The 27,168-nt window shown below is 25.4% G+C and overlaps 5 protein-coding genes across 7 annotated transcripts; 2 read left to right on the forward strand and 3 right to left on the reverse strand.

Moving 5' to 3' along the window:
• Window positions 1-142: 142 nt before the first annotated feature.
• LOC113556563 (alpha-tocopherol transfer protein-like) lies at window positions 143-5,990 on the reverse strand. The gene is made up of 6 exons (XM_026961592.1): window positions 5,638-5,990; window positions 4,424-4,583; window positions 2,732-2,981; window positions 1,630-1,740; window positions 1,407-1,509; window positions 143-778 (listed from the first exon to the last, which is right to left on the reverse strand). The coding sequence occupies exons 1-6, from the start codon at window positions 5,777-5,779 to the stop codon at window positions 639-641; spliced, it is 906 nt and encodes a 301-aa protein (XP_026817393.1). The 5' UTR covers window positions 5,780-5,990; the 3' UTR covers window positions 143-638.
• An 8,862-nt stretch (window positions 5,991-14,852) lies between these two features.
• Window positions 14,853-16,199, forward strand: LOC113555536 (thioredoxin-like protein 1). Its single transcript, XM_026959936.2, has 2 exons — window positions 14,853-15,556; window positions 15,682-16,199. Exons 1-2 carry the CDS (start codon window positions 15,020-15,022, stop codon window positions 16,000-16,002), a joined length of 858 nt encoding a protein of 285 aa, XP_026815737.1. The 5' UTR covers window positions 14,853-15,019; the 3' UTR covers window positions 16,003-16,199.
• On the reverse strand, window positions 16,042-21,286 carry LOC113555535 (probable tRNA(His) guanylyltransferase). 2 transcript variants are annotated; one of them, XM_026959933.2, is made up of 5 exons: window positions 21,272-21,286; window positions 19,870-19,974; window positions 17,673-17,825; window positions 16,539-16,956; window positions 16,042-16,459 (listed from the first exon to the last, which is right to left on the reverse strand). In XM_026959933.2, coding segments are annotated over exons 2-5 (870 nt in total). In that variant the 5' UTR covers window positions 19,872-19,974; window positions 21,272-21,286; the 3' UTR covers window positions 16,042-16,162. The 2 variants fall into 2 exon arrangements, with proteins under 2 accessions (XP_026815734.1, XP_026815736.1); XM_026959935.2 differs by lacking the exons at window positions 19,870-19,974; window positions 21,272-21,286 and adding an exon at window positions 18,191-18,683.
• On the reverse strand, window positions 19,705-23,960 carry LOC113555534 (merlin). 2 transcript variants are annotated; one of them, XM_026959932.2, is made up of 12 exons: window positions 23,697-23,959; window positions 23,500-23,629; window positions 23,237-23,442; window positions 22,939-23,166; window positions 22,650-22,859; window positions 22,479-22,585; window positions 22,277-22,406; window positions 22,075-22,206; window positions 21,785-21,982; window positions 21,498-21,703; window positions 21,272-21,431; window positions 19,705-19,974 (listed from the first exon to the last, which is right to left on the reverse strand). In XM_026959932.2, the coding sequence occupies exons 1-12, from the start codon at window positions 23,796-23,798 to the stop codon at window positions 19,924-19,926; spliced, it is 1,860 nt and encodes a 619-aa protein (XP_026815733.1). In that variant the 5' UTR covers window positions 23,799-23,959; the 3' UTR covers window positions 19,705-19,923. The 2 variants fall into 2 exon arrangements, with proteins under 2 accessions (XP_026815733.1, XP_026815732.1); XM_026959931.2 differs by having other exon boundaries at window positions 23,237-23,629; window positions 23,697-23,960.
• Window positions 23,961-24,095: 135 nt separating this feature from the next.
• On the forward strand, window positions 24,096-26,822 carry LOC113557327 (transmembrane protein 134). The gene is made up of 3 exons (XM_026962788.1): window positions 24,096-24,481; window positions 24,573-24,714; window positions 25,582-26,822. The coding sequence occupies exons 1-3, from the start codon at window positions 24,302-24,304 to the stop codon at window positions 25,758-25,760; spliced, it is 501 nt and encodes a 166-aa protein (XP_026818589.1). The 5' UTR covers window positions 24,096-24,301; the 3' UTR covers window positions 25,761-26,822.
• The last annotated feature ends 346 nt before the right edge of the window (window positions 26,823-27,168 follow it).

Below are 27,168 nucleotides of genomic sequence, written 5' to 3' on the forward strand. Positions count from 1 at the left end.
ATATCTATATTAACGATTTCTATTTTATAGGTAGAACTGTAATAGGTAAAATGAAAAATGTATGGCATTTTTTATTGTTTTTTGTTTTACGAAATTACATTTTGTTTTTTTATTAAAGTTTTACTATTAAACATAAAATTACATCATTAATTACATAGTTCAATACATTATAATACATTTCTTTCTATTTTACGCATATACCTAATACCAATGACATAAAATAAATTAATACTAAATTGAGTAATATCTATACCGATTAATCTACTATATTTTACTTGACCGATAAGTACAATAGAGTACCTTACTACAGGCTGAAAACTACATTTAAATATAATATCAAAATAAAAATTAAAATAATAATTATGTTTTCTATATCTAAATAAATAAATATATTAAATATAGGTATAATTTTAGAGAACTTATACCACGTATATCGGTGTTTAATGTTTATTATTAAATGTTATATCCATATGGGTATATTATTAATACTATTATTATAGCATCATTTTGTATTTATAATTCATATTGTTTGAATTAATATATATTATTCACCAATGACGTGAAGTCTCTAGTATAATTTATAGTCTACTGTAAATTACATTATCGACATTATACTTTCTTCAGTGATATATTGTGGTTTAATCGATGTCCAATTTCTTAAACGTACCGCTCATATCCATATCAATCTTTTTCGGTTGTATTGGTCGTTTCGATAAATCGGCTTTTGGCATATTTCTATACCATTCGTCGTCCTCTTTTATCGCTTCCATAATATCGTCTAAAAAAATCAATCGATATTTTAATAGAATTGCATAAGTTATTGGGGTGATTATGTCTAGAGTACAGCTAGAGTATATTGGTGTATGTATAACTGTGTAGTCCGGCAATTTTAGAAGCCCGTTGAAGTGAACTTTGCAATTTTAAAATTTTGGTATACTTACTTTAAATTAAATAATTTTTTATAATATATATTTTGATATTTTAACATGTGGGCTAAATATTGATTACCCATTGATTATCATGTATGGAACACCAATATCAATTTTATTAAGTTTAACTATTTTCAATTAGAATGATTAGATTTATATACCTAGCCATCAGGTTAAATTTTATCAGTATTATCAAACAAAATCATCCAAATCCGAATCCTAATCAATTAAATAATATTGTAATAAAAAAATAATATACTATTATTCTTAAAATGTTTATTATTTTTTATTTTAAATAATTTATAGTAAATTTTATTATTGGAAGTTTTGTTTATGGCTAGGCCCCACAAAATATTTAGTACAGGGCCCTAATTTACCTAACATCAGCATAAGAATGCACACGGGGAGACAGAAGAAATAGCTTCCTTTCTTGTAAGGTTTTCCACCCCCCCCCCCAACACTGATAAAATGATTTACTTTCAAATTTCTCGATACTGCCCGCGGTACCACCATATTCGTCCGGCAACATGTCTCTGGGGATATGTTCGTAAAGTGTATCGTAGGTTTCGTGAATGACAATCTAAACCAAAATGTTAAAAAACAAAACAAACTATTAAGGTATATCACAACCTAGACATAAGATTTCGATAAATATGTACATTATACACAGTACACTGTTATTTATTTACTAGATACTAACTCGGTTTTGAATTTTAGATGGCATGAACAGTTTGAAGAAGTTTACTAAACGTGAGACAAACTTTGGTGGATTTACATAGTGAACACCTCTTACTCTCAATGGCGTAGCTTCCTGAAATCAAAAACGCAGCGTTCTGCTATTATAATATTATAATTATAATTAAAATTTGAGAATTAAATTGTAATCATGGTAATATCTTCGATATTAGGTACTGGTATTCATACGTGATTATTAACATTATAAATATAAATATAGATATACCATAATATAATACACGTATTAAGTCGACATATTTGTAATTATTCTTATAATACATTGTATTGTATTTTTTTCTAATAAATTTCTATGAGTATGGGTAGCCAGGTAGACTATATTTTACGATATTTATTTATTTATTTTAATATTGACGGGCGGCAGCCCATTTAAGATAATAGAACAGTAATATTGGTATTTATAATTTACAATAATATACAAAAATATATAGAATAATATATGGATACAGGATCAGAAGAAAAATAATTAGTAATTAGGTGAAAAAAACATATTCAATTAGAGTAGGCGAAGGAGGTGTCTTGATTGGTCTGTCTCATACATTGAGTGAGAGGTTCATTATTCAGGTAATCAGTAGTGCAAAAAGGTACGTTGAATGGAGCAATGTAACGGGTATTCCGTGTAGGAACTCTAAAGCTAATATGTTGAAGGAGAGAGTGAGAATCTATTTTACCACATATGATATTCTGAAGGAAGGTTAGGTCACGAGCATCATTACGACGATCGGTCAGGGATATTAAGTTCAAGTTTTGGAGTACCGGAGCATAGTCATGAGGCGGATGGACAATGTTTAAAGTGAAACCCACTAAACTGAGAAACTTGCGCTGGGTACGCTCGATTTGTTGGCAGTTTATCATCAAGTGGGGGTTCCACACCACGGAACCATTCTTTATATAAAGCCAATATATTCACTTTTGAGTTTTAACTGCTATATTCTATACTCTACACATACAGCTATTTACAAATAGATTGATTGTTTTTTTTTTGTAGATATACAATATACTTGTTGTGCATTTTATATAACTTATGGTTGAATAATACATATACTTACGTCAATGCATCGCATTAGATTTTTGGTTAATGTAGGTGTGAAGCTCAATAAATAAGACAATTGGCAATGTTTAAGATCGAGTATGAACACTAATCCGTAAACAGGTTCTCGACGCATTAAATAATCAATCGTTTTTAATGATCCTTTGCACATAGCCATCGCATCAAATTCCCCATCATTATTTTCAATTGACCGAATAATGTGTACGCGATTGGCTTCCGGTGTCAATTTTGGTAAAACTGACATTTTGCTATGAATCAAACATTTTTCTTTTTTAATCAACGTACAAATATACGTACCTTATAGTTTAACGCGAGGAGTTAAAAACAATTTGTATCGCTGACTGTATTAGTATATACTATACAATATATTATATATATATATATACTATAATACTATATATTATATACTATAATGGTCTCGTTTATAGATAATCAATATGGAAATCAATTGGGATAATTCTATATTTCCACAATTAATTCATTTTAATAGTATATGTCTCACAGATACCTATTATTTTAATATTTGTTGGTAAAAAAAAAACATGAAAATAATAAAAATAAGGTCCATCTTAAATCTTAATATAACATTTCTAGTTTCTACACAGAGTTGGAATTTTACCGAAAAGAAGTAGGTAGTTGATTCTGAAACCCATTAAAAATATTTAATTATTTTAGAAAATATTTTTAGAATTACTATTTAATAATATATTGACACTAATAGCTTTAATCGTATTAATTTATTATTTTTAACCACGTATACAAAATTATACTAAAATTGGTAAAAAAATAGGTACCTATAACAGAAACAGGAAATTTTAGTTTTAAAGACTAAACCAAAAGAAATCGCAAAAGGTTCTAACTTCAGGGTGTAGGTATCATCTCTTCAGTACCAAGGTCATATTATGAAATTTCATCATTTTTAATATAAAAATATGAGACGCAAGCAAGATTATATACCAGTATGTTGGTGATGACAGTTTAACTGTTCTTCTTTTGTTTATTAATTATAATAATTTTATAAAACTTCACAATATCATATTGAAATTCTTTAATAATTTACTATACTATAAAAAAATAAAATCTATTGATAAGTATTTTTTTATTTATTAATTATTTACTTTTAAAATCAATAATAAATAATAATACTTTATTTTATTAGCCTTCACATTGAAAACAACACCAACATAATTTCTGCAATTTATTATATTAATATAATTTATCTGGGAAACATATATTACTTATTAATGTTTATGTTAAGGTCACCAATCTTCAAAAGGGAAAACGAGTTTATTTTTATAGTAGTTAACTTCATAGTTTATTGGAGAACAAATCTACTTTACTGGAAATAATTATTTTTTTCTCTTAGAATATTATTTTTATGACAGTCAAAAATTGTTTTTATGGTTAGAAATTATTTTAATTGCGTATTGAATAATAATTTCCATCTCTGATTTTTGACACCAAAATTTAAAATATCTATAGATTGTACTTATATTTAATACTTATCTAGTTTTTGAAATCAAACTAATCATTATCTTACAGGTATTTTATAAATATCTTATAAATATATTAATAATAAATATTTTTACCAATATATATAATTCATTGCTTACATTTTCCAGAACGTAAAAATTATCTTTGAATGATAAGTTTTCCGTGGTCAAAAATATTATTAATAATATGCACTTACCCAACTTTAACTGCCTTTTGAATCCATACAGCATCACTAGTCATGTCGTCAAAAAGTTCCGGTATTTCTACGCGAATTGTGAAGTATGATTCTATAACTTTTTTCGTCCTTTGCAAATTATTTTTACGACCAATGAGAAAATGTCTCAGCCATACTCGATCTAAATTTAAAAATCAACATACAATAGGCTTACTTTAATTAAGGTTTATACTAACAATTTTATTTTATTAGATACTAATTAGGACGGTAAACTCTACATGAAAAATGTTGCTACTTTTTACATATTTTTTCCCTAAAACATTGTTATTATACATTTATACATAATCTAGTATAATATTATAATAATAAGTATTATATTATAAGTATTCAAAATACTTTGACTAATGTTTATAACTGGATCAAAACCAGAGTAACAATAATATATAGATATCTATGAAATATATTATTATGTTTGATTATATTAATTATATATACAAATGTATATTAAATTTATGTTAAATTATCATAATTTAATAATAATTGTTTTAAGTATTATACCTACAACTACCTATAATTGGGGATCAATATTATTTTTTCTTCTACTTAAATTATTATACAACCTTATTACTGTTAAATATATACCTAAAATAACGAAAATAGCATTATATTATTAAATAAATGAGTTATTGTTACAACTGAAATTAATGACCTATCACAAAAAAGTTTGAATCGTTTAAAAGTAAACACAAAAAATACCTTTGATTTATTTAAAATCAACCATATTTTTATTAATGTTATGCAAAATGAAAATAAACATATTTAGTTAAAACGATACAATGATTAATAAATAATTACTAAGTATTAATTTACTTTAATAAAAAATAATAATATTTTTTTAAGTTTTCATTTATACAAAACAATTAATTTTCTATAATTTAAAATGTAATACTATAGACTTTAATATGTAATAAAATGTAATCTTCGTATAAGAAATATCTACCGTAACGTTTGACGTTTGCTTAATCTCACGAAAAAAAACTCATAATTTTAAATTTAGTAATGTTTCTAATACTTTCATATATTCGCTGACATACCTGATAACTATACTATAGGATAATTTAAAAACTGTTTGGATTTTTTGTAACATTTTTTAGCCTTTTAGATGATATAATTGAATAATCACAGTAAGTAATAATAATAAGTCATTAAGTAAATTAGAGTATTAATTGTACTACCTGTTATATTAGGTAAATGCGGTTGTTTAGACAACCAATCGATCAAAGCGTCAATATCTTCTTCAGTTTCTTTAGAGTCTTTGTAGAAGTACAGATTCTTGATAGCTTGTTCTTGTTGTTGATTTGGAGGTGTAAGAACCATTTTTGCTGATTTAGATTTGTATAAAAATAGTATGCAAACTTTAAAAAAAAAAACAGTTATTTTTGAATTAAAAAACAAAGTTTGTTTCGAATGTGCGCTCTATCCTGTAAATATGACAATGATATGATATACAAAACTATACCACCGATTCCAAATTTTTAATATTTACTATAGTACATCATACGTTATTTAGTTGGTGTCATGAACCTACTAATCGTAAATATATGTGTTTGTTCGTATAAAATCGACTATTGGTATGGTATAGAACTGGTTTATGTTAACCTTGGTAAATTTCTAAGGATTTAATCGTGATAGTACCTATAACAAGTCCAATAACTCAATTGTTTCCTGAAAACTATTCAAGGTCATGTCAAGTGATCCCCGCCCCAATAAAATACAAGTAAGTAACGTTATAACTAAAATATATGCTAGTTTTGTAGTAAGGGGTTTTCTATGACGATTTTTCGATTTTAAACAAAAAAACACGATCAAAAACCTATTTAAGGTCATTTTGGTCGTCAATAAATTATTGTTTTATTTCAATTTTACAGGACGTAGGTAAACTCAATTTCTCTAATATATTGCAAATGAAATATCGAAACAAAAAAATGTGTATTATATTGAAATTATTAAGATAAAGGTATAACTGGAAATGCTGGACAATAACGAGATAATATTATTAAATTTAAATTTGATAATAGTCAACATACTAGTAATAAGTCATTATCTACTATTATAATACTAACAACTTAAAATAAAAGTTCTGCTGAACACAGGTCATGTTGTAGTTGTAAGTATGATGTATAGAAAGATAAAAACCAAGGTGAAATTAACAGAATACTTTTGTTATGTTAATTATATATTTCTTGTTAAAACCAAATTTTTATTGAATTAATAAATTATATTTTTATTAGATTAACAACACTAAGCTTTATCATTTTGATCACAACTTGTCGAATTAACAAAAAACATTTTGTTATTATTTTGAGCATATAATTAAATAAAATTTATTATTTTAACAATAGTAAGTTATATTTAATATTTAGTTTTGTTAAATCAAACAAACGAATTTATTAAACTAACAAATTATATCTTAAGTTTAAAGTAACTGTAGTGAGTGTAGTGACATCTAAATTTGGAATAGTACTAATTTGTATCACTATTAATATCGCATATTATAAATTGTTATTTGTTGAACATTATCTATGGTTGCTACTATTATATATTTATAATAGCACTATCAATTAATTTTCCTCATTCCTTTACTCATAGGCGAAAATCTTGTAGAATAAGCAGCCTTTCCCCAAAAAATTAAAAAATAATACCTATTTTAAATGTCTAAATTAAATTAACACTAAATTAACATTTACATTTAATCAATATTTTAAATTCTAAGTGAAAAGATTAATTGGTTTTACAATGTTATTTATTTTTAATTTTTTTTTTTTTTGTCCCACATGTTCATGTTTTTGGATTATATGTATAATTAAGTAAAAAAAAAATCATTCATCTTCTCAAAAAATACCTCGGCTCATGTTAATTTTTAAAAATTATCAATAATATTATTAGACTTTAAGAAATCTATAAAAAATTGGCTAATTTTTTTTTTCTAATTGCTGTTATCTTAAGTAATTAATCTCGGCGATAAAATTGAACTTTAACGGTAAGTTTGATGAATTATGCAATTTTAATTATTGAGTCGTATGCCGTAACTCCAAAAAATAATCCTCTAACTAGAACGAGAGTGTCTTATAATTTTTGGCCTCACTTCAAATTCAAAACCATCAATTTATTTTTTTAAATTGTTTTCACTTAACTTTAAATAAATTTATTTTTCCTCGTAATTATAAATAAAATGTAATACCTCATAAAAATTTTAACTTAAAGCGCTTGCGAAAAAACTTGTAACTTATTATTTTTGATATTATTTGTGACAAGAAAACCTTATGAGACACCCACACCTTATATTAATTATTTAAATTTTTATCCAAAAACAATAACTTAACCACACCTAAATCGAAAAAACGTCAAAAAATGTTTATTATCTGTTATAGGCCTAATAACTGTTAGGTGTTATATACGTATTAAAGGGTTTTTAAAATTAAAAAGTTCGAACATTATTCTATCTCTTAATCGAATTGATTTGTAATATAATATATTAATTTATAAGTACATTGCATAATTTATCACAGTATAGTATTATGTATTGACAGTTGACACAGACACAGACATACAGTTAATGAATTATGAATTTAATTGTTTAACTTTAAATAAATGTTAATAAACTATCTATAGCCATAGGCGAATATCGGGGGACTAAGGGGAGCTTAACCCCCCCCAAGTATTTCAATAGACCCCCAAAAATCGAAGATAATATGTTATACTTCTGTATAAAAAAAGGGAGTGCGGGGTCACTTTACATTGGATTATTATAGCCCCTCTAAAAATTCAATCAAATGTCCGCCTATGTCTATAGCATAAAAGTATATTATTGAATTATTTATTTTATATAACTTGGGAGTATAATATAATTATAATTAATCCAAATTCTATAAAAAGCTTGAAGAGTTGTTGTATTTGTATATAATACTAAAATATCTTCACTCGTTAAAAATTACGTTACAGTAAGAAGCAGTATCTACTGCCAATTGGTATTTATATTACCATATTGAAAGGTAATTCAGGCCTTCAGGGGATCCTAAAGAGATTCAATTAATCCTTTTAACCCATCAGAAGGCGCGTATGCGCATTTTGTACGAAAATTAATAATATTATAAATTTATCGACATCACTTTATCTACGTAAGCCAATTAATACTGGGATTTTTCCTATTCCACAATAACGTATTTGTTATAAATACCATTGATTATAAATTCTATATAATAGTAAATATATATATGGAATGATTCTTTTATTAAACAACACTCATTATTTCAAAAAGTATTAATGTTTTTGAAAATATTTTTTTACATAGTTTCAAGTTATTAAAAACAACGTTTTTATTAAAAATTTATATTTTTAAATATTTTTTATCCTTATAATTTTTTAAGTTTTTTACTTTTTTTGAATGACAACATAGTGTTTTAATTTCATATTCCAAAGCAGAATAATTTTCTGAGTATTTTGATACATAAAATTTGAATTTAAGGTGAGTGGTTTATGAGTTATACTTATTTAAAGTTTTTACAAGCGGAGTAGTGGGACAAACATTTTGCGGAATAACCCCATACCACTCCACTCCGCATAACTAAACTTTAAATACGTATAACTCATAAACTACTCGCCCTAAATTCGATTTATATGTATCAAAATACTCAAAAGAATATTCTGCTTTGGAATATGAAATTAAAAATCAATATTGTCATTCAAAAAAGTAAAACTTAAAAAATTATAAGAATAAAAATATTTAAAAATATAATTTTTTAATAAAAACGTTGTCTTTTTAACAATTTGAAACTATGTAAAAAAATATTTTCAAAAACATAAATACTTATTGAAATAATAAGTGTTGTTTGATAAAAGAACCACCCTGTATATATAATAGTATTTATAAACAATGTAAATACTTAACAATTGTTATCTGTTTTTATATCTTTTTCAAATTATTATCTACGTAGATTTCAGTCAATTCCGTTCGATACTCCGATCGTACAAAATACGTCTCATGCCTAGTCGTGATGTTTTTTTTTTGTTATACGAATAATATTTTCATTTTTCTTTTTCTTTGTAAATTGTTTTATTTACTTAGTAATAAAAAGAAAAATTATGTTTTATTGATGATCATATTTTAAATGAATATTAAAAATCATAAAAAAATTATGTATAAAAACATAAAATATTATATAAGTAAGAGTAAAATGTTTCCAAACAATATTTGTATTAAAATAATTTACTTATCCTTTTCATTGTAATTAAATATATTTGAAAAATATTCAGTCGTATAAAGTACGACACGCGCCTGCTCGAATAATACATAGTATCGCGCCTATCGAAAATTTAAACCAATCTATTTTTCTCATTTCTATGTATATTATATAATAATATGTTAAAATTAATGTTTTTAGAGCCGAAGAAAAATCGTAAGAAATTGAAAAAACCGATTTTCATGAAATATTACAATACAAATCGATGAATCAAATATTTTAAGTAGGTAGGTACTTATTGAAATGAAAATATACTGTTTTGGTTTTCTTGGCACTACCTATACGATTATTCTTGTACTTGATTAATATCATTAAAATCTTCCAAACATATCGTTTTCGATTCTAAGCGGAGCAATAAATAGTTACAAATTCATATAAATTTATAAAAATCAATTAAAAAGTAAGGTTATCAAGTAGAATACATAGCATAATATTATATAACCGGAAATCATTCAAAAATACATTTATTTTCTCATCTGTAGGTAGGAGGTGCCTACCTACTACATGGCTTATAAATGTATAGCGAATCTCATATAAAAATTACGATTTCCATAATATGCGTTATGAGTCATGACTAATGACTATATACAATGCATAATATACTTAGAAAGTTTGTAATTATTATGATAATTATAATCTTAAATCATATAAAGATTAAAGAATAAAGATGCTAAAATATAAAAAATATAATACTTCACATCCTAACTGAAGTGGAAAATATAAATTCTGCATAAACATATATATTTATATTACCTTATGGACTATGGCTTATACTAATATATGTATTATCTAAGATTTGATAGAAAAAAATGAATACAACATACAGAAAAATAAACTATTTAAGAATATTTTTATATTGTCCTCGATTTAAATATTAACAACTGAATTTTACCTCCCATTTTACTTAAAATATATTTTTTGTTTTTTCAGTTTATCAGGAAATTTTTTATATCTGTACATGTGTAATATACTAATGTGTATATTTTATTAGTTTTGACGAAGCGCAATCAGCTCTACTCGTACTAACTTTACCATTTTTGTTTATGTATAACAATTGATCATATTATTCATCGTGTTAGTATATTTTCAAAACTATATGTAGACGAGAATATTAAGAATTTTTTGATTATTGGAAAGGGCAATTTTTTTGAGGATAAAATGCAGATTTAATAATTGAGTTTCAAACTTTCTACATTGTATGATTATTCACTATATTTAATATTATTTAATATATACCATTTATAATTCAAGATTTAACATTAAAATATAAAATAATTGTGTATCAAGTGGCAACGGCAAAAATTATTGCTCGCTGGGCGAGCCATGCATACTCGTACTATTTTTTATCACGCCTCTTATCGATATTACCACTGACCGCGGCAATAGTAATTACAACCTAATTAGTAATGTGAGTAATAATTACTAATTAGTTACACAATTATTACAACACTACAACAGTACAACTTCTTTACTCGTACAGAACACATGTTCACCATTCATTAATAATTATTATATTGAATGTATTTAGAAAAACGGCATTGAATTTTGAGTAGGTACATTTATTTAAATTATTAAAAAGCTAATATTCTTTAAAATTAATTATTTATTATAACTACTCGTTATTATAATTTATATTTATTTTATTATAATTTAAAAGATTATAATGTTATATTTTATTTTTGATCTATATTTAATGGTCATTTAATACAATTCAATATAATTACACTTACCTATGTAGTATTTACTTATTGTATCTATCTGAATTTTGTAATTTTTCAACGCTTCAGCCATTATCGGAATCGCTAAGTAAACTTTCGGCGCGGTTGTGAGACAACAGTACATTTATATATTTTCCATTCCAACATACTGCCTTTTAATTTGAAAACATGTGCAATATGATCAACACTGACAACACCCTTAATGTTATGTAAATGGTAAGTGGTTTCATAGTATAATTTTAGTAATATTGAATAATACAAGCTTGAAGTTATAATAATATGTTTAAGTACATGTCAATGAACCGATTGGATATTTTATTTTAATTAAGTCAGTTATGTCATTATTTTGTATTTGCGTGTGCTTGTTTACACATTTTAGCGAAAAAAACAAAATAAAAATTTAGCACTTTTCTTTTACAAGTAGTTATTGGTTATGGAAAAATTTAAACATACGGTATACCTATAATAATATAATTTATATAAATATATGTACATATAATATAGTTGTATACCAAACATTATGGGTTTTGCTAGTAAAATTCATTTTATTAATTTATTCAATGAACATCCACTAATCTGTCATTTTTGTTGATTCGGCTATCATATGATGGTAGATTTGATATCAGCTGGATTATTGATAGAACGAAAGACTATTATAATATATCACTAGTCGTAGTAGTGCCTATAGTAGTTAAGTATGTTCCTGCATTACTATATGTACTATTAAAATGGATAATTTTATATTATAGGTGATATTTAAATTTAATTGACGTACACACGCAGACTTTCATTTAAATAATAAATTATCACATAGGTATAACTAATAAAGTAATAACTATAAACTATAAGTAGGTACTTAATATATATACAGAAAACCTCGACAAAGGTCTTTTTATTTTATCAAGGCTCTCAAGTATTCACATTATGATCAACTATCCAGCGGATACGATCTCGATATATGACTCTCCTGCGTGCCGTGGCACTGCTATAACCGGAATAACACGATCGTCGTTTGTATTTTAAATGTAAACACCGCCGAGTAATGAAAACCTACAATATTGTGTATAAGCGAATATAGGTATTAGCGTATTGCTCGTGTTATGTATTTTCTGTTTTATTGTACATTTTTCGGCCGGCTACATTAAAGCAAGGTTTTAATTCGGCAATTCAGCAAATAAAGTAACTTCGTGTAAAGGTACCTACCAACCAATCTATAAAATACAATATATAGGTATATCGTATATATATATATGTAATTGGTGATTAAACAACTGGTTACCTTCGTCGAGTTTCGTTTAAAACAACATAGTATTCTGTTTATATATACGAAAGAACAAGCTAATTTTACGCAACTCATCAGTAGAACCTGCAAACGTCATGATGTAGAATAACGAAAATAACAATTACGGTGTAAGGGTGAAGGGTATTCAATTTAGTTAATTTGTTTTATAAAATATTTTTTTTAAATACATTATTACCATTAATAACACGGTAAAGGAAGTTTATAACTTCGCAAAAATTATCCAATCTAGTATTAAATAGATTTATAGTTTATAATGTTGAAAATGTACTCAAATATCTTTAATATATTATGTAATTCTCATTGATAAAATGAATATTAATTGAAAAAATCATCTTAGATAAGATGAAGAAAATATCTTTTTGAACACCCTAGCTATAACGTTATTAATATGTACGTATATATATTACGTATATACAATATACTATATAGGTACATATAATTGTACAATACACAATGGGCGTCAGTGATGGGTCAATGGGCAGGTTACTGCTATAATTACTGCTATAGTTGGAATCTAGGAAAAAAAGCCCTGTACCAGCTAAATACATTATTATTCGTTATTTTATTATGATTAACATAATTAAATATCATTATTAGTCATTACATTTATTTATGTAATACTTCTTTAATATATCTATAACTGCAATCTGCAAGTGGGTATCGCTCTGCTGTATAGTAGTGATGAGAGTAGGTCACTATAATGGATGTGTTAAATTTGAATGCACAATGACAGATATCATTGTATATTTGTAAACGAAAAACGACTCTGAATGGAGTTGATTTGTCAATCTAGGATAATTAGTAGAATATATTATATTATAACCTATATTTAAATTGTAATATATCGTTATTTTACACGATTTCGTAAAAAATTAAATTTCATACGCTCATAAAATTATTTCTATATTGACGCTAAAATACTTTTTTACAGTTACTTGAAGGAAAACTTATGGATAACCTTATATTGGGTTTTTTAACTTTAGTTATAAATCATAAACATTTAACTGAATTTTCAACTTCAAAATTCCTTGTAAATTTTCGCGATTTTGATATATTTCGTAAACATTTAAATTTTAAATGCTTATAAACAAAAATGTGACAAACGATTTTTGATTTTTTTTTTTTTACTACGATAAGTACAATTTATAATAAACCTTGCATTCAATTTTAAAGATTTTTGGAAAGCTAACATTTTTTTATCGGCATTTCAAAAAAAAAAAATTTAGAAAAATAGAAAATTTCAATTGTCTGCAAATAGCTCAAAAAAAGTTAAAATATTTTGAAAATTTAATCATAAATAAATAACGAGAATATAAACATCGAGTTAAAATTTCAAGTACGAGTATTTACAATGATTCGTTTTTGAGTTACAGCAAAAATTATTTAAATTATATACAAATCTTAATTATTTTATATTTTTTAATTATTTTAAATTTTTATCCTTAAACATTTTTTAAAATTATGTAAGTACTAATGACAATTATCGATAATGATAAATGCAGGTTGCGGCTATACTTTTAGACATGTTAAAGATTAAAGAAGTGTTACATAGATAAATGCAATAATTATATTTAATTATGTAAATCATAATAAAATAACGAATTATGTACCTATTTAGTTTGTACGGGGCTTTTTTTTCAGAATAACAATAGTTGCGATACGGGGCGGCTGTGATACGTTTACACGTTTTCCGCATTTTCGTCATTTTTGTGAATTTAAAACTTAAACAAAAATACACACAAAAATAAGATTACCTATGTATTATAACAAATAACAACTTATGCGAGACTGTATATTAAATTTTCAATTTTTTTTTACTCATAAACAAAATTACAAAAATGTCATCGTACATACAACGAAAAATAATCAAATCAATAACCGCGATGTACTTACCTATTTACTATTTATGTATAGTCTTAACACTCCAAACACCAAACTTGAATTTAACTGTTCTGTGACCAAACTATTGTAATAATTAAATAGTATATTACAGTAGCTGATAATAAAAGGTTTATTTATTATCGATGATTAGATCACACTGTTTTTTCGTTTATGATAATGTTTATTGACCTGCAAAATATGAAATATACCCTACAGAACTTATCTAACAAAATTTATCTTCATCATCCTGAATCCTGATTAGTGAGTATTGTAGTGATTACAACTTGCAGTTATGTGTGTCATGCTTTGCACGATAATCTAAATTATATTATTTTACGTTTCCTTAATCATTCCAAATTTTCAATTAACATTTAGTTGCTATATTTCTTCACGTTGCCAGTGTTAAACAGTCAAAATGGTCGTCAAAGAAATTATGCACGATGCCCAGTTTCAAGAAGAATTAAACGCAAACACCATGAAGCTGGTCATTGTAGATTTTTCAGCTACCTGGTGCGGTCCATGTAAACGTGTCGCGCCTCTATATGATGAACTCTCAAATAAGTATGACCGTGCTGTGTTCCTTAAAGTGGATGTTGACAAATGCCAGGAAACAGCCGCCAGTCAAGGTGTATCGGCTATGCCGACTTTCATACTGTATCGCAATAAGGTAAAAGTGGCAAAAATTCAGGGTGCCGACATCACAGCCGTCGAATCAAAAATCAAACAACTTTATGATGCAGCATGTGCCGCTTCTGGCGAAGACTGTGGAGTACCTGGTCAGATGGACCTTAACTCTTTCATTATGAAAAATCAGTGCGAGGCTCTTAATGATTCAGATGACCATCCACTATCGGCACTTATTGAAAACCGCGGCTATATTGAATCAGATTGTGATCAGCAACTTATTTTATCATTAACCTTCACACAATCTGTCAAAGTGCACTCTATCAAAGTAAGTTAACAATTAATAATAGACAATAACAAACAAAATATTATGAGATCACATTATTAGACTGATGAAACTGATCGTTTTTATGTAATTATAAATATAATAATTATTTTTTTATTATTATTTAGATTAAAGCTCCTAAAGATAATGGACCCAAATCATTGAAATTATTTATTAACCAGCCAAATACTATAGATTTTGATGCGGCAACTTGTAATTTAGCTACACAAGAACTTGAATTAAAACCTGATGAATTAGATGGTAAAATTGTCAACTTGAAATATGTAAAATTCCAGAACGTCCATAATCTGCAGATATTTGTTATAAACAATCAAACTGACGAGGAAGTAACAAGAATAGATAGTTTGGATATTATTGGAATGCCTATATCAACAACTAATATGGGCGATTTCAAGCGTGTTGCTGGAAAAGTGGGAGAAGCTCATTGAAAGTGATGATATATATTATTTAAAATCCATATTATAATGTGTACTAAATTAACAATTTAAAAATAACCAATTATCATATATCAGTTTTTTATTCTCAAAAATTATATAATTATACATATTTATGTTAAATATTAAATTCATATTTGTAAAAAAAAAAAAATCAAGAACGTTTTACCAAGTAAAAACTTTCATCTGTCTTAAAGTCTTTATTTAATTTTAGATCCTTTAAACTTAATATTTCATCATATTCTTCCCAGAAATCATCACCTATAATATCTACATGTAATGGACATATGACGTGTTTCTTGGATTTAGATGGAGGTAAATTAACAATTTTTCTTACTAACACTGTACCTTTTCTATAAATTGGTAATTCATTATTATAATTAGTTCCACACTCTTTAAATAATATTTCATTTTTTTCTGATGACACAGTTCCACTCAATATTTTTTCAGCCTGAAATAAACATCAAAATTAATACTTACATATTCTATAAAAAAATATATCAAGTTTCTATTTTACTTAAAATTGGTACCTCATTATTTGATAATCCTTTCTTTAAAATAAGTCCCCAAAATGCTGTGTTGTATAAATTATTAATGTGAGTATCTGCTTGGCGCCAACTTAAGTAATCGCGTAAATTTTGATCAGTTGGATATAAAACAATTCGAGCATCAAATGACGGTGGATATAAAAGTTTCTTATCTTCAAAATATGTATTCCAGTAGTATACATATGAAGCAGAAAATATGCTGTTAATTGCAGTCATAATTTTTGACTGCCGTCTATTATAAAGATCTGTATTTTTCCTGAGTATAAAACTATATTCATCACTCTGTCCATATGCTAAAGACACGTCCCTGAATTCTTCCATAACTGCTGCAGCTGATCTGTTCATTAATTCCAAAGCTCTTTTATCATTTGGTTTTTCAAATTTATGTGAAGATGTAAACCTACAAGCAATTTAAATGTATTTGATTACAAATATGTATACAAAAATAACATTCACCTGATACCAACAACAATAATACAGTATTGAATCAACACTGTTTGACTTAAAAAAACAAAAAACAAAATATAGACCATAACTATATTCTTACTATCTTCTTTAATATATTTGTCTTAAAACAAAATCAATGCAAAAAATGTTAGAAGATTTCATTTTTAGATAAAATATCAAGATGTTACAATCTATAATATAATATCAAAACAAGGTTTCAATATCTATTATAAGTATTATAAATATAATTATTGATTTACTTGTTTAAAAAATGTTAGAGAAGTGCATAGTTAAGTATCACTAACCCCAAATTCTAGACATTAAATGCCCTAGATCTGACACTATCTACGAGATACTTAGAAAGCAAAAGTTGAAATATCTAGCAACTAACTATAAATTAATAAAATGATAGTAATATTTATTATATTACTCAATGTAGCAAACCATCAGTAATTTAAGAGGTTATAGATACATTTTATATAATATAGTCATGTATAACTAATACAATTTTCTACTGAAATAAGTAGTTTATATAAATTATCAACTATTTACTCATTATTTTATCAATCCTAAGATAGTAAAGTAAATGTAAAAAAAAAAATGTTTGATACTCATAGACTATTAGTTGATTGCATCCATCAATAAATCAATAAAAAGTTTAAAACAGACCTATGAAACGAACGGCCATCCAATCGCACAACGATCCAACAATTCTGTAAGCATCTGTCTTCAAACTCAAATGTTCGTACATATTCATATTTGCTTTTAGCCATTACTTTTGAAGTACTGAATTTCTTAGTATTGATGTGCAAAACTAGATGCCTATAAATAATTGATTTACATGTGAAATAAATTTCAAATAATTTTCTTCAAGACAAATACATAAAATAAACTTGAATTTATGATTGTGTTATAGATATGATAATTGACAACACATACTTTACAGAATATCAAAAAAATATTTTTTTAAAACATTTCTACTTAGCATGAATCTTAAAAATTATTGATTAAATTTTAATAAAACTGAATTAAAACAGTCTAATATATTACTATTCATTATACAGTTCATTTCAAATTACTTCAGTTACAACTTAAATTATTTTATTCTGTAAGAACACATCAATTTTATATCACGCTAAGACGCTACGTTAGTAAATGTGATGAAAATAATGCAAATAAATACTTACCATTCAGTATAGATTTTTCAGTTTCCTCGTGTATAATGACATGCAAACGAACTAATTTCTAAATATTGTGAAAAAATCAAAACCAAAACCAAAAAAGCGTGGTAAAAAAATAGCTATGGTAACTTACATAAATGGTGATAATGTACAATGATAAGATGATAACAAAAGTGAAAAGGTATGTATTACAGTTCAGTAGTAAATTTAAAATTATAATAATTGTATAGTACTATTGTAGGTAATGCTCACTTAGTCACATCTCACCTAACACATAATATTTGTGTAATTAATGAATAATGTAACAAATTATAATATTTTTTTAAGCTTTTAACTACATGTTCACATTTAAGTTTAATGCCCTATTTGTTAAAATAAATTAAACTATAGGGTTATGATTTCATATCATAAAATTACATCTTGGACATATTATATGCAGTATTTTTGTATACTGACTAATTGCTGATCTACTATGGTCCAATTGTGTAAATTAAATTAACCCATTTATCTTAAAATATTGAATAACAAAGCAGTGGTATAAAATATATCTTAATTTAACTTGTACATTTCTTATTATTTCTACAAGATATTTACAATCTGATTGAAGAAGCAATAAGAAACTTAGTTTAAGAATAATTACTAATTACTAATTTATGTATCTGAATAATTTAACAAAAATAGCCATCAGTTGATGGCACCACCTGTTTTGAATTAAAATTTATATATTTGTACCGCGCCAGTTAACTTTTGTTTAAATAATATACTGATACACCAACATAAAACAAATTAAAAATAAAAATCTAAAATAACTAAATTAAATATTGATCACATTTTTATGTACATTATATGAAACTGATAGATAAACTCATGTGTTTTGATATAATAATATATCAAAAAATACAATAGATTTTCAACTTTTTTTAATTCTCATATTCCTATATTAATTTAGTAGTTTGTTAATACAATTTCTCAGTCAAAAGGATTATTATTTATTTTTTTTTTATAATATTTATTAAAACAATTTTAATCATATGATTAATTTATTTTTAAGAATACTTGGTAACTGAAATACTATATCTTTATTATGTTACTTATTAATTATTTTGTGTATTATATTACATGCAACTATACACAATATTTAGAACACATGTAAATCAAAATATTTTTGTTTTTATTAAAAGGAATAAAAAAATAAGTTCAAAATATTACTACCAATTACTAATAGTTTAATAAAAAACATAAAATGCTATTTGAATACTTTTACAATTTATTTTATTTTTAACAACTCAATTAACTATGGTAGACAATATTTATAATTTATATATACTATACTTATTACGTATTCCAATACTAACGATGATTTATAAAAATGTTTAAAATCTTAATAAATTCAAAAAGTAATATAATTTATAAGGTAATAGATTCTAATAGTAAAAGAAAAAAACTCAGTCGTTCAATCTATATTACATCTATCTTATGTACCAATTTTGTTTTCTAAAATAAAACTAAGTGCAAGGAAATAAGTAAAATAAAACTAATATATTTTTATTTGATTGACATTGTTCGTTAGGTGATGAACAAAACATTATTTAAAGAGTATAAATTATTAGTTTTCCCACTATATGTGGTTTATTTTGTTCGTTTATAAGTAAAAACAAGATATACGCACAAGTATTTGTACATACATTTGTATTGCATGATCGATGTGTTGGAGATTCTATGATTTTGATTTTGATTTGTCATAACTCTTCAAAGTATGCCACACGAGCCTTGGTTGATCCGCACTTCACCTATTTATTATTTAAAAAATTAGCATATAGAATAGATATAACTAAGTCTTATACAAATAAAGGAGAATATTTATTCTAGTTATTTTCTGTTCAGTTAATCAAAGTCATTATAATGACAATGTAAAATTAATAGCAAATTTTATTGGTATGAAACTTTAAGAGCTAAATAATCAAATTTTAACTTTTAAATTTAGTTGGAAACTATTTTAATTACTTAGTATATAATAGTTAATAATTAACAACACTTCTAAACATTGTGATAACTGATTATTAATCATAACATAAAGTAATTATTTGGGTAAAGTGGAAAAAATTTAGAGTATTAAATTAAAATTATGTAAAAATAACTTTACATAATTGTAACTACAGTTAAATTAAATTTTTTAGTAGTGATACATAATTTAATATTTTAAATAACTCAAATTGGACTTACAATTGTACATTATATTATTTGAATTTTAAATTATTCAATGAAATGTATCCAATGTTAGTTATAGCTGACAGACTCACCACCAAAAATTTGAATAGTGGCAATAGGTAACAAGCTTAGGACATTTTAAAACTATTTAGTATAAATTATGACATACAAATGAAACAAACCTATAAAGAGTTTTTTATATTGAAATATTTATTAAAAAATATTTGTGGTTTAAAAATAAAAGAAGGTATTCATATTAGAAATCCAAATACTCCAAAAAATATTATCTTTAACTTTGAAGATACATTAATTCTCATTGAATTTACAATGCTTTATATACATTTTGAATATTTTTTTTTTATTTAATTATTTTTTAGTTTTGTGTATATTTATTTATAGATTTCTTTAGTTTTCTTTAAAAAGAATAAATTCAAATTCAAAAAAGAAAGAATAAGATTATACTCATAATACATTTTTAGACTAGAAATACTTGGTTGCATCTAAGTTCAAATAATATACAGTAAATTTCCATTACAACGAATACCAATACAAAGAAAAATCCTATTATAACAGCTTTAGCAGGGCTAAAGAGTTTATTAGAATTTTCGTTACAACAAAATGTCCATTATAACAAAAAAAAATTCGGTCCCCTGGAATTTGTTGTAACGGGATTTTACTGTATTAACATAATAATTAACCTTTATTATCTTAATATAGTAAATATAAAGCCTAATTAACTGAAATTAACTTTATAATATTTAGTATTCAATTTGATTTTATAAGTTCAATTTAGAGCATTAATTTTATATACATTTTCATAATATTAAAAAAAAGATGATAAGTTTAATAACTAAGCTTATTATAAATTAAATTATTTACTTTTTTTAGTGTAGAGTATTTGTTTTCCCCGAGACGCACTTGTTCATCATGTAACATATCCAATTCACATTGCTTTTCATCTACTTTAAGCACTTCAATTTCTGTTTTTAAATCTCTTAGTTGATCTTGAAGGTTTTTGCTTTTTTCTAAATATTGAACTCTGTGTACATATTTAAACACAATTATTGTCTGATTAGTGACAAAATTAGACAGTTGATAACCTAACCTTTCTTTTTCAATTTCTAATGATAGCTGTTCCATATCATTATCAGCAATAAAGTCATAAGCTGGTAAATGATGATCTACAAGAGCTGGTGGAGTAGAATGAGTAAGAGAAAGTGATGGTGAATTTGCATTCAATCTCAATGCATGAAGATCAGCAGGAAGGTCTAGTACTGAGCTACTTGACACTGAATACAAACTTGAAACACTCTAAATTAAAAATTCAAATATATAATTAACAAAGTATTAAAAAAAGATGATTAAATTTAAAATATAGAAACTACAACGTACAGTATTAACATATGCATTTCTAGAAAGGAACTCCAGCAATTTTTCTTTTGCTTGTTTTTCAGCAACACGAGCTCTAAGCAACTCTTCTTTAAGTTTATTTGCTTCAGCTGCTCGTCTTTCAGATTCATCTACAAGTCGAGCAGTCAATTGTTCAGCTTCCCGTGTTTTCCGTTCAAGACTTACTTTTTCTTCTTCAGTCTATACATTAAACATAGTACAATGTATATAACAAATGTCAGATACTCTAATTGTAAAAATAAATTATATCTGTTTTATATTTCTAATCATACTTTAAGTGCAGTCAAACGAAATTGAGTAATTTTATGTTCAGCTTCAGAGGCTTTTTGACCTAACAACATAGCTTCTTCTTCTGCAACTCGGGACTTTTCAGCCAAAAGATCAGCGGTCTCTTCAGATCGTCTCTGTAAAATGTATTGGTAGCATTGATATTTTTTATCACATTTTCTAGGTAAAACTCTTAAAAATACTAACTAATGCTTCATTTGCCAAACGGATTTCTTCTTGGTATTGCATCAATCGTTGTTCCATAATTGATTTTTCTTTTTCTGCAATTTCTCTTAACTGTTTTTCACGCGCCAACTTATTACGCTCAATTTGGCGTCTAATAAATAATGTTATAATACCTAATTGTAATAAATAATTTAAAATATAGTTATTATTATTTAATAGTTACCTAGACTTTTCTTCTTTTGCTTGCGTTTTCATTTGTTGTACTTCCATTGAATCTGGTTTACGTCTTCTCATAAAAAGATCATGATTTCCTATACATAGGTCTAAAATCTGAAAAAAATATGCATAATTAACAAAAATGTCTTCATTAATAATAATTTTATTTTTTATTTACCAATTTATTCATTCGAACTTTGTGTGAAAAAAATACAAAATTTGGTGACGTCTTATCAACAGGTTTAATAGTAAATTTTTTATCATCAAAACTAACATGTCTAATTTCAGACCATTGGAATGTTGTTTTTGGAGTTAATTTGTTCTCTTTTTCATAAATATTAAGTCCTAAAGATGTAACTCCTAACCACAAATCTGTATCTTTTTTGTTCTATATTGTTTAAACACCCAAAAGGTCATAATTAATAAAAGTTAAAATTAGTATAGTCTTACAAACTATTTTAACTCACACTTATGGGAAAATAATTTACACCATACATATCTAAATCTTGAGCGATTTTCAAATATTCAATTTCAGCTTCATCCCTTGACATTCCTCTATGGTCAGCATACCAAACTTTAATTCGCTCTTCCCACATTTCTGCCGTCATTTGATATTGATCGATTACTCTTTGAGGTAATAACTCTTCACTGGCAAGCATTCCTGGCTTATAAGTGCCTTCATCGTAATCACCATACTAAACAGATTCAAGTAAATAAATTAAATGTATAACCTAAGAAAGAATATAATTTCTAAATTTCTTCTACTTTTGCTTGCACAGCATATGAAGCTAATAACACTGAAGCTTCTGGTGGACAATAAATATCCATTGCTAAAATGGCACGATTAACTTGTAAAAAAAATAAGTGTTGAGTAACTTCTTGAACAAGTTCTTCAGCTACTTCTTCAGGGTAAAATTTTGCGAGGAACATAAATGGCATTGTTGTTTGTTGAGGAATCCCTTGATCTTGTACTATAACACAATTTATTAATTTATGATTATATTTTATTTCTATATATTGAGGCGTACCTTTTTTATCTAATTTTAACCAAGCAATAAATCCTTTCGAATCTTCATACTGCAACCCAAAATACCAGGTTTCTCGTAATCCAATGGTACGGCACACTAAGTCAAAAAGATCTCGACCAGTAGCTTTTAACTAAACAAATATTTTTATACAGTAAAAATTATAGTACATACTCAAATGTAACAAATTTATAATTTACCTCTAGGTTAAATTCTAATTCGGCATCTAATGTACACACTTTGACAGGAAAAGATTTTCCTGTCGTTTTCTTACGTTTGAATGGCGGCATTTTTTCTTTCATCCTAAATTAACTTGAACAACACACACGATCACATTGATTGATTCAGAATATTAACAAACAAATAAATAATAAAATACAAATATTAAAAACTAAGACATTTTCAGAACAAAAAATAAATGTAAACACAAATAAAAGTTATTTTATTATTATTATGAGTCAAAAAGATTGAAGAATGATGTTTTTGTTTAAGTTATCATTTTTAAAATATTATCAAATAATTATGTGAGCATTGATAACGGTAATCAGGTAATCACATCTTGATTCTCGAGTAAATATTATAATGTTTTAAAAACTTTATAAATAATATATTTATTTTTATGTTCATTATGAATTATTAATAGTATTAATACCTTCCTGAAAGTTTCTTACCGAAAACCTTCAATGTGTTATTCTAGTTATTCAATATTGAGTGTTCACTGTTCACTTGTTATAACAATATCGAAAATGCTGAATTGAATCAAACTTACTTTTTAATAATATGATATAAAAGTAATTTGTGAACTATGTCTTACAGTAAAAGATTCTCAATCGACGATGCATTTGAAGATGAACCAATTGATGATATAAAAGTATATGTGTCTAGTTTAGGAAATTCACCTTTACAGTCGCCTGGACAAACCAAATTAACTAATTATGGTGGTATTGAAAATGAATCGATTTCAAGAACAAAAAAATTTGAAGATGTAAGTATTGCATATTATTATTCACAAGATATTTATATATGTATTTTTTAATAATACTTAACATTTAAAAATGTGTATATTTCCATTCTAGACATTATCTCGAGACAGTGATTCATTGATTTACAATTCAACTGCATATTCTAATCAAAAGAATTGGTGTTGGCATCATCCTCAAGTACGAGAGAATTGGCGTGTTGTATTAGCTGCTCTCATTTTACTCATTATTGGAACTGGTAATTATTTATATATTATGACTTATAATTGTATCGTATAAAGTCGGGATGGGAATATCCAGAAAACAGTAATAAAAATAATTCATGTTTTATTATGTTTTGATTTAAATATTTGTATTTTTTATCAGATTAAATTATTAAACTGTACTGTAAATATCATCACAGAATTGCCAAGTTACAAATAGATTCCATTTATCAATGTAAAATTAGTAAAAAAAAAATAAAACAACTTTTTATTGATGCAATGATGTCAATATTACTATGATATCTATGATTATATGTTTATTGTATAATTTAAAAAATATTAATGTACAAGATTTAAAATGTTTTAATTTATCATATTAAGAGGACATAATATCCTCATGTATTTTTTCCTTCTTACTAACGTATATCATAGAAAATTTGCATTTAACAGAACCCATGTTATGTTGTTAGCTTTAATATCGCAGTAAATTTATCTATTTATCTAACTTAAAAATAAGAATATTACTTATAATATCACGTATCACGAATATCACATATCCTTTTATTGATGTTTTCATTTTAAAATAAAAGTCTAAGTAATGTCCTAAATAATATTCTTACCTTTAAATTTGATAATAGGTAAATTGACTCCAATATTAAAACTAACAACATATGCTGAACACAAATTTGCTATGATGTATGTTAGTAAGACGAATACAACACATACGGATCTGAATGATATGATGTTATCTTAATATGGGCAACCTTCAACATAAACAAATAAATAAACATTAATATTAATTTTTAACTATGAATATGAAAACGTATGAAAACTTTTAATACTATGCGACTACACTGTCCAATTTTGATAATTTAGATATTTTGATTTATGTCTGTTCACAGTATTATTATCAGTAGCTATAATTGTACAGCTAACTCCAAACACAAATTATCATCCAATAGTGTTTTTCATCGCTGGCTTCATATGTTTCATACCTGGAGTATACCATGTTGTATATATATATTTAGCTGCTAGAGGACATCCTGGTTACAGTTTCTATAATTTATCATTATTCAACTGAGTGCTGAATAATTTGGCAAAAACCAAGTAAATGTGTAGTGAATTATATGTATTTATTATAGTTAAATATTGTATAGACAATGTTACAACAAGAAGCTTCATCTATTATGCACAAATTCAGAGTACTTTAAATGTATGCTGAATTTTACGAAACAGGGAAAATTTATATGAGCCCTTGAATTTAATCTGTTGAGGTGTGCATTAGTTTTTCTACTGATTTTAATTTTTTTAGCTATAGTAAGAAAGTATACATTTCTTGATTTTCTGTTCCCACTTTGTATACTATTACTGTGGTTCTTAATTTATTTGTGTCAGCAACATATTTTTCATTATAATATATTTAAATGGAACATTAAAAAAATGTATAACTATTTATAAATTTAGTCATATTTATAAAATTTAAAATTCAGTGATATATTTAGCTATTTTTTTTCTAATTTTACTGCTACAAGGATTGATAGATGACAGTATAACTCGTATTTCTTCTTCCAGTCTGAAAAGCTTTTACCTTGGTGTTAATATTTAAGTGTATAGAAAGTTCAAAATTAAATTTACAAATACATGAAGTTGAAAATTGCAGTAAAACTATTTATGCTTTTTCTGATATTTTGGAAACTCTGCTTTGATTGATATCCAAAATTCTTGAAGCTAATTTTCAATTATTTAAATTTAATAATACAATCAGTAGAAAATAATAATAGATTTTGTATGTATGGTTTTAGTAATTAATTCTGCAACATTAAAATATCCAATTTGTGCTTAATTGAATACTGAGACTTTTTCTTAAAATATTTTACTTGTTTTGACAATGTAGTTGTCAGTTATAATTCTGACCTTTTGATTCAAGATAATCATGGTTTGTACATAGTTGTTGTTTACATGGGACCATTGAACCATTCAAAAGCTTTTTACCACACACAACACACAATAGAATCAATTAGGAAGTTTTAATTGAAATAGATTTATATGAACAATTAATTTCATTATCAACGTAGGTTATATTTAATAGGACCTTTTAATAATACACTTATCCATTTTATTATTAAATATATTGTGTTTTGCAAAACAGTCAAAAATATATTGGACTAATAATTGTTCATGATATTTTATTCTAGTAGTATAGCAATAATTTTCAATATGTTAATAATCATTAACAAAACTAAGTACTGAAATATTTTTGTTTAATAAGTCCATGATGTAGAGAAAATTTTCTTTTCTACTTCGTGAATAATACCATACATAACATGTACTATGGTCACAGTACACTATTGTGCTGCATAATACTAATTGAGAACCACGGTATTAGTAAACTAGTGTAAAATTCAGTAAAGTGTGATCCATAATAATTTGTTTCGTTGTTTATTATTTAAATAAAGAGTGTCTAAAACAAAATTGCATGGGAGTATGGG

Source organism: Rhopalosiphum maidis, chromosome 1 (assembly GCF_003676215.2).
Source record: "Rhopalosiphum maidis isolate BTI-1 chromosome 1, ASM367621v3, whole genome shotgun sequence".
In the NCBI taxonomy this organism is placed as follows: Eukaryota; Metazoa; Arthropoda; class Insecta; order Hemiptera; family Aphididae; genus Rhopalosiphum; species Rhopalosiphum maidis.